The 13661-nt window shown below is 38.8% G+C and overlaps 1 protein-coding gene across 1 annotated transcript in view; it reads right to left on the bottom strand.

Annotated features, from left to right (window-relative positions):
* LOC124615759 (E3 ubiquitin-protein ligase MIB1-like) overlaps window positions 1–13661 on the bottom strand; it is a 92635-nt gene that overhangs the window by 16237 nt on the left and 62737 nt on the right. Inside the window, exons 4-6 of the mRNA XM_047143849.1 lie at window positions 12403–12584; window positions 9131–9326; window positions 1694–1859 (exon numbers count right to left, since the gene is read on the bottom strand). Of these exons, the coding sequence (XP_046999805.1) occupies window positions 1694–1859; window positions 9131–9326; window positions 12403–12584 (544 nt within the window). The remainder of the gene's footprint in view (window positions 1–1693; window positions 1860–9130; window positions 9327–12402; window positions 12585–13661) is intronic.

The raw sequence follows: 13661 nt of genomic DNA, 5'->3' as shown, positions 1-13661 counted from the left end.
GCAAAACGAGGATAATGGAATGTAGTCGAATTAAGTCGGGTGATGCTGAGGATATTAGATTAGGAAATGAGACACTTAAAGTAGTAAAGGAGTTTTGCTATTTGGGGAGCAAAATAACTGATGATGGTCGAAGTAGAGAGGATATAAAATGTAGACTGGCAGCGGCAAGGAAAGCATTTCTTAAGAAGAGAAACTTGTTAACATCGAGTATTGATTTAAGTGCCAGGAAGTCGTTTCTCAAAGTATTTGTATGGAGTGTAGCCATGTATGGAAGTGAAACATGGACGATAAATAGCTTAGACAAGAAGAGAATAGACGCTTTCGAAATGTGGTGCTACAGAAGAATGCTGAAGATTAGATGGGTTGATCACGTAACTAATGAGGAGGTATTGAATAGAATTGGGGAGGGGAGGAGCTTGTGGCACAACTTGACTAGAAGAAGGGATCGGTTGGTAGGACATGTTCTGAGACATCGAGGGATCACCAATTTAGTATTGGAGGGCAGCGTGGAGGGTAAAAATCATAGAGGGAGACCAAGAGATGAATACACTAAGCAGATTCAGAAGGATCTAGGTTGCAGTAGGTACTGGAGATGATGAAGCTTGCACAGGATAGAGTAGCATGGAGAGCTGCATCAAACCAGTCTCAGGACTGAAGACCACAACAACAACAATTATTGCATATTTTCTGTTAAATTATGTGATTAGATATACAGGTAGAATGTATATAGAAGGAAATTGTGAAATATGATACCCTTTTTTGTTTTAAAAAATTTGCAAGTATAATACAAACTGTGTGATCTTTTGCAACACTGTGTAAAAAAAACAATGAATTACATTTAATTAAATTAGTATTTTGTTTATGCACTTACAGTGGGGAAATAAGAACGAAAGAAATAAGGGGGATAAATAATTAATTTGTCATGGTTTTTTTAATAGTGTTCTAGTTGAGTAACAGTACGGAGGAATTTTAAGGATACAGAAATCATATGTCGAGCATGTCAGCTCATGAACTGAAGCCGCAATCTTATGCTTCAATACTCTTTTCAAGAGTTATTTTTGCAGATACATAATGAAACATGGATTTCAGCAGCTGCAACTACCTTTACCTACTCCTCCACACACTCCAAGAAAACATTTGACAAGGTAGCAGATAGTAATTAAACTGACAGAATTCATACTAGTGGCCAAAACTGTGTGTAACATGCCAATAAATTAGATGATTAGAAACTCAGTTACACATGATATTTGCATAATCGTTAATTCAATGTATCACTTCTGTTTTCATGGATGTATATGCATTACACAAAGTATCATCTGTTAGCTGAAGTTGGCAGAGATCAGAAAGAGTCAATAGTGGCCAGAGTCACTTGACTTCTTTTGATTCAGCTATCTTGCTAAGAGTCTTTTGAGTCTGCGTATAATATTACACCCGTTGTTTCTCAAAAACCTTTTTTTTACTTTGAAAACTCATACTTGCAAGTAAACAATGCCTTGAAAATGAAAAGATGTCCTTACTTATTACTGTTGTCATAAAATTAGGGCTTCCACATAAATAATCGTAGAAACAGAAGCTCATATAAAACTCCTCCAACTCATTGCACATAAGTGCAAAAAATGTGTAAACAAATCATAAGAGAAGAAAAGAATGCTACAGTGTATAGCTGAATTAATATCATTGCAATGCTTCTTACCAATACCTCCACAGCATATCACAAAAGGCACAATGTGATCTATCTGTGCTCGACATTGAACACATTTCTTCATAAGTGCTGCGCAACCTTCACAAGCACACATGTGGCAACAAGGCTTGAAGAGCACGGATGCCTTCTTGTCTGAACAAACTACACACTCTTCAATCTAGAACAAAACCAATAAGAAACCATACTCATATAATGAAAGAGTAGCAAGTAAGACACTTAATTCAATTATTTTTCAAATCTAATATTTATTTATTACATTATGTGTGTGTGTGCGTGTGTGTGTGTGTGTGTGTGTGTGTGTAGTGAATATTGTTCTTTACTGTACCTACTCCTACAGAGGAATGGGAAGTTTATTTTAAAAAATTACTGGAGGGCTAAAATAATAATACAGCGGGCTTGGATGGCATGTCAAAAAACTGGTAAAACACTGTGCTAGATATCTTGCAAAGCCTCTCTTGATAACTTTAGACGTGAAGAAAGGATTATTTCTAAAATGTTTAAAAAAGAGCAAGGTAGTGCCAATATTTAAAAGAGATTCAGGAAACTATAGACCCATAACTGTTCTGTCCAAAATAGTGATTAAAGATAGACTTGTAAACTTCGTAGAGAAACAAAAGATCTTAAATGAAACGCAACACTGGTTCAGAAATGAAAGATCCATAAAGACTGCAGTGTGAGGCCCTGGATGACCAAAGGAAAGTGTCTGCTATACAGTCAGACCTTTCTGAAGCTTCTGATTATGTCTGTCAAAGAATTCTTCTAGAGAAACTCCACTGCTATGGTGTAACAGGAATAACTGCATATTTTACAAAAAACTTTATTGAAAACAAAGCAACTGTGTCGAAATAAAACATACATACATACAGAGAAAAAGTCTACTACGAATTTCTGTATGGTATGGAGTACAGTAACTTGGAGTTCAGTATTAAGACCTCTGCTCTTTATCTTGCATATAATTGGCACATGCACTGCAGTATATAAAAAAGTGATTAAGTATACTGATGATACAACTTAACTAGTATGTGGCGACTTAGTAAAGGTTATGGAAGGGAGAGCCAATGAGAACATGCAAATGGCAGAAAGATATTTTAAAGAAAATAATCAAACAGAACTGATGCCTCAGGGGATTTATCGTGAGCATTGGGGATGCAGACATAGTAGAAGTGGACTATACTAGGTTTCTGGGAAAAGAGCGACAAATTTATGACATGGGGAAACCTATATGATGGACACAGAAACCATGGGCTTATCTTCCCACGCATATTGTGTGCTGTATACCAGAAGGGTGAGGAGCAGCAGATTTACACATTCAGATAATTATAAAACTTTAAGAGAAAGCCATCTGATGCATATGGAAAATAACACCACGGAAATCTGGCAAAAATAAATTTAAAATATTAACTGTACCAAGTTTGTACTTGTATCAGACAAGACTTATTTTAATACTAAATTGTACAGCACTTTTAAACAGTTTTTCATGATCATAACATAAGAACTAGAGAAAATTACAATAATTAGTCTGTTACTTGTTCCTTAGATTAAATTATCAATTGTGGTGTCACAGTGATTAGCACACTGAACTTGCAGTCTGGAGGATGATGGTTCAAATCCACATCTGGGCATCGAGATTTAGGTTTTCTGTGATATCCCTAAATCGCTCCACACAAAATACAGAATGTTTCCTCTGAAAGAGGAAGGCTGATTTCCTTGCACATCCTTGAACTATTACGATCTAGTGCTCCATCTCTAACACCTTGATATCAGTAAGACATTAATCCCTCATCTATCTATCTATCTACCTATCTACCTATCTATCTTCCTTCCTTCCTGCAGTCATTCATTCATTCATTTGTAGATCAAATTCATGATAAATGTTATGATGTGGAACATGTCAATAATATATCAGCAGCAAAATGATGAAAATGACATATTGGCATCCTAGAAATGAAGCGACATTATTTCATCACTGCTACTTAGTGTAAAGGGCATAAAGGAACTTTCAAGAGAAAACTGAAGTAACACCTCATCTCAGGATGTTGATATAAGATGAAGCAATACTTGCAGACAGATTCATAGAACAAAAGGTAAATTTAAAATTCTCCATGTGTAAATCAACTTCCTGAGGAGGGAAAAAGATGAAGACTAAGTGAAATGCTGAAAGTAAAGAAGAAAAGAACAGATAGACTAAGTGGAAAATTGGTTCATGATTCTGTGTATTAATGCAAATATGAGGTAAACAACAGTTTTTCAGTTTGTATAAATGTCTTAATATTTTCTGAATTATGGTATACAAATATTGTTTAAAAAATACTTTTTCAGTTTATATAAATATCTTAGTATTGTTTGGCAGCATGGCATACATATAGCGGGTTATTCAAAATTTGTATTACAAGCTTCTAAGGATCGTAGAGGAGAATTAGTACATTAAGTTTTGATAAGACACCTATGTCCAGGAATGTACCATTTGGATGTACAATCAGTTTGAGGATCAGATCACTTTCAAATCTCCCACTTCATGGTATGCAGACATCAAAGACAATGACCTGTGACCTGTGTGCTGTACAAGCACATGGCAGGGGTGACATTTCGAGTACTCATCCTTGGGTTCTCTTCTACATGACAAAGGATTCCTCCTCACAGTCAAGTGTGCCGCGTGACCGTGGACCACTACAGTGCCACTGTTGTAGTCGGATGAACGTGTTCCGTAATGTCATAATTACAATGAGGACTGAAGATGGCTTCCTCTTCTCAGCTTGCTTGCATACAGTGAAGTGGGAAATTTACACTCTAAAGGTATATTTCCAGACATGAGATCCTCATCAAAATGTCTACTAAGTGCCCTCTGCAGCCCCTAGAAGCCGGTAAGAGGAATTTTGAATCACCCTGTACAACTTTGTCTGCTTTCCTTATATCTACAAAATTATTGTGTAAATTAATGCAGGATACTAATATTTATCATTATTATTACTACTTAAAATTTTATTCTCTTAGTGTTTTTTGCTGAACCTACAGTATCTAGGTGATATTGATCATCTGTTACTTAATTTTTATCTGTGTCAATGATGAATTTGTGAGAAATTTTGTGTATTCTATATAAAACTTGCAAAATCACATGTCTGATATTATCGTGAAATATGATCCATTAAAAACTAAATTAAACACCAGAACATTAAAGATGGTGGAGCTAAAGAATTATGAACCAACTGTTCGATATCCATTATCTAAGGGACACATGTTAACTGATAACAACAATAACAACAACCAGATCAGTCTTTCTGTCAATAAATTGTCATATCATATATATACTTTTAGTCAGACAAATTAAACAGATGCGAGTTTGCTTCGCTATATCATTATTGCCAATGCACGATGCATTTCAAGCACTGTGGATCTTTCTTCAGGTGTCAGTTTCAATACAAAGATACTTCTTCATCATTTCAGTGCCTATTATAAAAGTTTGTTACATTAACACTGACAGCCTAAATTTACATTAGCTATCCAAAACCAAAGAACTGGATCTTTTATCAAAATATGGCTCCAGTTCATAATTAAAAATCTGCAACAGGCCATAAAGTTTTTAAGAGTACCCTTCAACCCTAACACTACAGAATGACAAAAGTGCACAACTGTCAGTAGAAAGAGATGATTACATTTGAAGAGTGAGAAATGCCAATTAGTTTGGACATGGGAAATGAATGGTGATGATTAGTACCCTCTCAACATCAAGTATTGTAGGGGATATTTGTACATTGTTTTGCCTGATACCATTAAGTGTGGCCTGAGAGCTCAATACGGTGGGTCAGTCATGCTGAAAGGTACTATATTATGGTTGGCATCCAAGAATGTGTTTCCTTGAATCATACAATCACACTCCTCATACGATATAATGCCAGGGTGATAATGTGTGAATGCAAAATAAGAACCAAAGAAATCCTAATAAGTAGTGAACTCAAGTCAGTGGGCCACCAAATTTGATATGACATACAGCCATTTGTCTGGTATCTCTGCTTGCATATCAGTCTGATAACTGAGTACAAATTAACAACAAATTACTATTCCTATGAGAATTGCCTGGGTATAAACAAAATAAAGAACAAGTGTTTGTCAGAAGCTACAGAGATGAATGCCACCTTCCATAGTACACGGAATTTCAGTGCAACTCATCCGAATTCATAAGACTATATCTTCCACATAAGTGAAGACGAACCCATATATTGAAATTAAAAGTTTACCCCAGCACCAGTTGTAACTTTCTGATTCACATGATTGTCGGTATGGGTACCCAGATGCAGCTAGCTTGCTCAATTTCTCTGTGTCACTGATTTATGCTGGGAGTATGGAACTGCTCTTTTCTGCAGCTCAAAGCATTTGATGGACATGCCAAGATATTGGTTGTTTACATAATGGGAAATCCACAGGTCCTTCTCCATATGCTTGTTCAAGATGTAGAGTGCTTTCAATTGAGTTTTGCACATGGTCCACAAAAATCTATTTATTGTGACAGCTGAGAGTTAGCCATTCTTCACATGTCTGTCTGGTGTGTTTTGCAGTGACTTTTGTGTTTCAAACCATATAGTATTTAATTACTAAAATGCCCTTCATGATCCTGATAAACAATGATTTGCAGAGTTATGTGAATTGCACCTTTCCTTAAAAAATGATTTAGGGTCAATTCTTTTTTGTGGAAAAGACAACTGCAGGTATTGTGAACCTGCATATGTTGGAAATCTTGCTTTTCCACAATTGTGAGAACAAACCAAAAATGCCACTTTTCAACAGAATGAAGTGCTACTGTACTTGCACCTGCATGTAAGAGCATTTTTGACAGTGAATTGCCTCTGCGAGGGAGCACATATGGTGAACACACTAAATTCATTTCATCCAATTCCTTTGTAGATTTGGAGTTTTTATTGAGACAGGAAATTGATCGTCCTTTTTTATTTAACACCCAAACCTCCAGATGTCATACACTCAGATTGGTGCCAAATGTTGCATGTTGATAGAGTATCAACCAAAACACCAATTTAGTTCATGCTGTGTGTTGTAATCCAGTGAAACATGTGTAAATACGAATTTTGCTTTGCACCACTTGCCCCCAAGGTTGCTTGATCTCACAGTTTGTGAGTTGTTTTTTGTGTATTTTTGTGAAAGCCTTCACTTCCCACAACTATGGGTGAAATGGGATGCCACATGGTGACAGCAGTGACTGCAGTATGTCCAGACATACTCACAAAAGTATGGGATGATTTTGACTATTGTCTGAACATGTTGTGACTTCGATTGAAGGCACACTGATTATTTGTGAAAGCTAAATGAAAACTTTGATTCTAAATGTAATTGGACAAAGTAGCCCAAAGTCACATAAGCATGCTTGTAAAACACATACCCTTGTAAAACGGTTCTTTTGAAAATTAAAACCTAATAGTTCTGTGTTTAATTAAGATTTATCCTCTGTTTCTACCTTCATTCACACAGAAGATATCCCTTGTAATATCAAATGATTATTTTTGAAACACTATATATAATTTCCAGCAGTATACTGATCAAATGTCTTGGGTGATGTTGTTCACCATTGACATGGGTTATCACTGCAGCCCCAAATGCCAAATACATCCAACCGGAACCACTACATCAGGAAACATTCAGTGGCTCGGTCACATATAATATTGTTTTACTACTCTGTAGCTTTCCATGTTCTACAAAGCACATATGGTGGACACACTAAATTCATTTCCTCCAATTCCTTTGTAGATTTGGAGTTTTTATTGAGACAGGAAATTGATCATCCTTTTTTATTTAACACCCAAACCTCCAGATGTCATACACTCAGACTGGTGCCAAATGTTGTATGTTGATAGAGTATCAACCAAAACACCAATTTAGTTCATGCTGTGTGTTGTAATCCAGTGAAACATGTGTAAATGGTAATTAAAATTAACACTAGAACTACGGAGCACAGGAAAATCGTTTCTGTGAGCAGTTGCTCTAAAGATCGCACATAGGTGAGTTGGTAAAGTGTGAGGTTGGCATACCATAGGTCCTGCATTCAGATACCATTTATGACAATCTTTTTTAACTGTTTACATGTGAAACTGTTATACTCCCATATAACTGTTATGCGTATAACAGTTTCTGACACGTAAAAGGACTTTTTGGAGTTTTTAGCAATGTTTGGCTTTCACTTTGTTTGTTGAAAGTAGCACACCTATAGACTATTTGTATATATAAGTGTGGTGTTCTGCTGGACATGTGCCACAGAACACCACACTTATCTATAAAAATGTACTCTATATGGATCCTTCCCACCAACACCAGCTTTTCTGAATTGCGCAGGTGGGAACTTTCCCTGCAATACATCCTATGCTCCCATAACTCTTCTGGCCTCAACGTTCGTTAGTCACTGTCACCACTCGTCACTTCACCGCCACACCCAGTCTTTTAATTTCTTTTTATTTCTCTCCTTTCCGCAACTTACTCCCCTCCGCCCCCCTTCCCCACATTCTCTCCTGCCCTCCATCTAACTGCAGCACTTCACTGTTCACCACCCCCACCATACTTTCCCTCCCCCTCTCGCCCCACCCTCCTCCTTACTCCCCACCCAGTCATCACTCCCATCATGCACTGGTGCTGCTGCTCACAAGGTGGTTTCAGTTGTCTGAGACTGCAGACGTGTGTGTGTGTTGTTGACAAAGGCCTTAATGGGCGAAAGCTATAATTGTATGAATCTTTTAGTTGTGCCTATCGCAAGTCAGCATCTCTACTATATGGTGAATAGCAACTTTCCTTCTCTAATATTGTTACTCTATAGGTTTGCTACTTTCAACTAACAATGCGAAAGCAGACTGTCAAAAGAACATTGCTACAAACTCCAAAAAGTTCGTCTACATGGCAGGAAAAATGTTCTCTCATATAACAGTTTCACGCGTAAACAGTTTTAAAAAATTGACTGCAGTGGGGTTTGAAAGTAGGACCTCTGATACACCAAACTCATGCTCTACCTACTCACCTAGGCTGGATCTTCGAAACAATTGCTCACAGACATGCTTTTCCTGTGCTCTGTAGGTCTGGTGTTATTTTTAAATACAGTTTATGCAAGTTTTACTGGACCATCGCACACAGCATGAACTAAATTGGTGTTTTGGTTGATACTCTATCAACATACAACATTTGGTATCAATTTGAGTGTCTGACATCTGGAGGTTTGGGTGTAAGATAAAACCATATGTTAATTATTAATATGGAAATACATAGTGGCCAGCATATATTCCTTTCTCATGGCCTGATGAGGCTGGATCTAAAATTTTATTGGTTATTTATTTGTTACTAAGCTACAAGGCACTATAGTGAGAAAATTTACAGTAGTAGTAGTAGTAGTAGTATTATAATGAAAGCTCAAATATCTTTTTATTCTGTATATGCTAACAGTACCTTAATGCGGGCAATGACAGGTTCCCGACACACGAGGCATTTTTTGACTCTTGGGGAGCAAACTGAGCAACATGCAACATGACCACATGGCTTAAAGAGTGTATCTCTCTTCAGATCAGAACAGACCAAGCATTCATCCAGTGTTACGCAGTCATCACCGTTGCTTCCATCAGAAGGGCGTGGTTCAATCTGGTCGCTAAAGGAAAAAAAATTAATTAACGCTGTATATGACAAACAGAATGAACTATGACAAAATTATTTATTGCTTTGTAAATGAAAAGTATTATTATCATTACTATGTATACGAACCTAGCAATCTGTTTTCTATATCCTATACATTGTTCTGGCAGGGAGTCATATACACTCCTGGAAATTGAAATAAGAACACCGTGAATTCATTGTCCCAGGAAGGGGAAACTCTATTGACACATTCCTGGGGTCAGATACATCACATGATCACACTGACAGAACCACAGGCACATGGACACAGGCAACAGAGCATGCACAATGTCGGCACTAGTACAGTGTATATCCACCTTTCGCAGCAATGCAGGCTGCTATTCTCCCATGGAGACGATCGTAGAGATGCTGGATGTAGTCCTGTGGAACGGCTTGCCATGCCATTTCCACCTGGCGCCTCAGTTGGACCAGCGTTCGTGCTGGACGTGCAGACCGCGTGAGATGACGCTTCATCCACTCCCAAACATGCTCAATGGGGGACAGATCCGGAGATCTTGCTGGCCAGGGTAGTTGACTTACACCTTCTAGAGCACGTTGGGTGGCACGGGATACATGCGGACGTGCATTGTCCTGTTGGAACAGCAAGTTCCCTTGCCGGTCTAGGAATGGTAGAACGATGGGTTCGATGACGGTTTGGATGTACCGTGCGCTATTCAGTGTCCCCTCGACGATCACCAGTGGTGTACGGCCAGTGTAGGAGATCGCTCCCCACACCATGATGCCGGGTGTTGGCCCTGTGTGCCTCGGTCGTATACAGTCCTGATTGTGGCGCTCACCTGCACGGCGCCAAACATGCATACGACCATCATTGGCACCAAGGCAGAAGCGACTCTCATAGCTGAAGACGACACATCTCCATTCGTCCCTCCATTCACGCCTGTTGCGACACCACTGGAGGCGGGCTGCACGATGTTGGGGCGTGAGCGGAAGACGGCCTAACGGTGTGCGAGACCGTAGCCCAGCCTCATGGAGACGGTTGCGAATGGTCCTCGCCGATACCCCAGGAGCAACAGTGTCCCTAATTTGCTGGGAAGTGGCGGTGCGGTCCCCTACGGCACTGCGTAGGATCCTACGGTCTTGGCGTGCATCCGTGCGTCGCTGCGGTCCGGTCCCAGGTCGACGGGCACGTGCACCTTCCGCCGACCACTGGCGACAACATCGATGTACTGTGGAGACCTCACGCCCCACATGTTGAGCAATTCGGCGGTACGTCCACCCGGCCTCCCGCATGCCCACTATACGCCCTCGCTCAAAGTCCGTCAACTGCACATACGGTTCACGTCCATGCTGTCGCGGCATGCTACCAGTGTTAAAGACTGCGATGGAGCTCCGTATGCCACAGCAAACTGGCTGACACTGACGGCGGCGGTGCACAAATGCTGCGCAGCTAGCGCCATTCGACGGCCAACACCACGGTTCCTGGTGTGTCCGCTGTGCCGTGCGTGTGATCATTGCTTGTACAGCCCTCTCGCAGTGTCCGGAGCAAGTATGGTGGGTCTGACACACCGGTGTCAATGTGTTCTTTTTTCCATTTCCAGGAGTGTATATGTGTAAGATGAAAGAATGTTACAGTTTCCTAGACTGATTCCACAGCATATAATTTGTTGATGATGGAAAAATTTGTGCTTCAAGTTAAGTTTAAGGCTAAAAAAAATGACGTACTTACTACAAGCTATAAGACAAATGTTGTAATGAAACATTATATTATTTTCAAAATATCTTCATTTTGTAACAGTGCACTATTTCTATCATATACCGCATGGCAGAGGGTACTTCTTACCTACATTCTTGATCTGGTGTAATACTCCATTCACTTAAGAACTGAAGGAAAAATTATTGTCTATATAACTCAATGTGTCCCCTAAACCCTTTTCTCTTTTTTTGTGATCCCTGTACTGGATTTATGATGGTGGCAGTAAAATTGTTGTAGTGTGTCCCCAAAAACAATTTCTCTAAATATGCAAAGTTTGTGTGAACATAATGTTTCTTTCCGAGATTCCTATGTAAAAGAGAGCTACCATTCAGCACACCAAGTAGAAATTCTGTCCATTTATTTACATTATTCCAGTGACTATGCTTCACTGTAGACATCATCACCATGGAACTATCTGAAAGTGCTGCTCACTTATCTGATTAACTGTTTGTGATACTGAGGACATTAATGGTTCTGTTATACTTCCTACTGGCACACCTTGTGTTACTTTCATTTCTGTTAAACATTAATTATCCAGTATAATATACTGGACTAAGAGTTAAAAATTCTATGAAGCAATCACATATTTGAGGAGGCATTGGAATGATGGTGTCTTTATTATCAGCCAACAATGATGAATGGATTTCAGAAATCTAAGATGAAATAAGCTACATGTTCATTTGTATCAACCACTTACAAGACAACATGTACGTAGAAAATGAGGCATTGTTATAAACCCAGGCTGATTATTTGAGAAATGGTTCTTCTCTGCAAGTGAACAAATTGTTGTGTTGAAGATACTCATCATCTTGCAATTGATGTGTAATTCTGTGCTTCTATTATTTTGACTTTCTTATAGAGAAGCATGACCTACACCAGACATTTCCTGTAAAGTGTGAAAATTTAATGAATAATTTCAACAATCTCGTGCTTTGCCATTACCTTGGTTCCATTAAAATTGAACAGCTTCTAGAAATTATTCTGGGTACTATGAATTTAATGGGGCTGCATGTACCTCATGATAAGAGAAATCTGTTATGGGCAGGGGATTAAAGTAGCAAAAGGTCAGTGATCCATACAGGATTTTAACAGGCAAAAATCACTGGGCAAAATACCTTTCTTCGGAGTTAATGCTCTGTCAGATACACCTTGTCTCCTATAAAATTTATACTGTTTATGAGAAAGCTAGAACTAATAATACTATAAAGGAAAGGTAATTTTCAAAAATGGTGATGGACATGACCATCAAATCCATGAAGTTGAAGTTGATAAAACTGCATAGAGTTGCTATATTTATCTTAAAACATAACATACATGCTTGCATGTTACTTATACTTACGTATCCTTATCCTTATGACACTTGGCAAGAGCTTTACAAAGATTTGGGTCTGGACAGAGATCCAGCGGGGTCTGTCCTTTCTTATTCTTGATTGTCAAATCAGCTCCATTGCCAGCAAGGAAGCATGCTATTGACGCAGATGATTTTTTGTCAGCTCCTTGACTGCCAAGCCCCATCAACAACTGCAAATGTCAGAACTTAATAACTACATTTAAATATACACACACACACACACACACACACACACACACACACACACACACACACACACACACACACACACCATTAGAAAGAGATGAGTACACAAAATACCACATAAATAATATTGCTTTTCTGTCAACGGTCCTAACACAGATGTCATAGCAAAATTTGCACTGGGTGGAGAAAAAACCAGACATGAAAACTGTAAAACGGAAAAGGCTTCCATTCATGGCTCTTAACACCACTGTGGGCCCTCACAGAGTTTTGAGGAATGCAAACTGCTGTAGACCCTGCCATTATTAGTCCTGATGTAGACATTAAGGTAAATGCAGAAGTTACTGGTACATAAATCACATACTGTACATTGTCTTCCTACAAGGGTAATGTTCTCCAATAGGGCAGGTAATGTATCACACAGAAATTGGCAGTAAACAGCACCCGTCAGTTTGTCTGGTAAAGTTTATGGTCAAATGAGTCTGTCAGTCACTTTGTGCCCACACATTGATACTAAAACATGCTGAGACTCAAATTCTACTGCCATGTAATATTTTTGGTGTCCATACATGTTGCTATGTGTACAGCTTTTCAAATCTGCTGTTCTTAGTTCTGTGCTATTCTCAGGTCAAGTGCATGCACCAAATCCACTCGTCAGCTCTGACTGTGACATCCTGTGCATCCTGTGTGACGTCATGAATTTACGATGTGAAGGATGTAATTTGTGGTCATCTTAGTAATTGGTGTAAACTATGCTATTTATTCCAGATATGTCATGATTTAGGAGAGCGTGCTTACACAGAAACGTGAGAGCACAGTTTAAACTGTTGCCAGAGAAATGAGTAGCGTTCATATTTACAATCTCGTTTCTCACAAACATGTTGGTTGTTTTTCAAATATGGCACATTTTTCAAGGTGGAGGTTAGGCAGGAACCTAAAGGCTTAGCTCAAACTGGTTTGAGTGAAGTGAGTAGTGATCATATTTACAAACTTTGTTCTTACAAATATTTGGCTGTTCTTTTAGAATGTGACATCATGGAGGAGCAGCATATTTGAAATGTATT

This window comes from Schistocerca americana, chromosome 5 (assembly GCF_021461395.2).
Source record: "Schistocerca americana isolate TAMUIC-IGC-003095 chromosome 5, iqSchAmer2.1, whole genome shotgun sequence".
Lineage (NCBI taxonomy): Eukaryota > Metazoa > Arthropoda > Insecta > Orthoptera > Acrididae > Schistocerca > Schistocerca americana.
The sequence above is the reverse complement of the archived record's forward strand: the minus strand, read 5'-3'. Positions and strand labels throughout refer to the sequence as shown.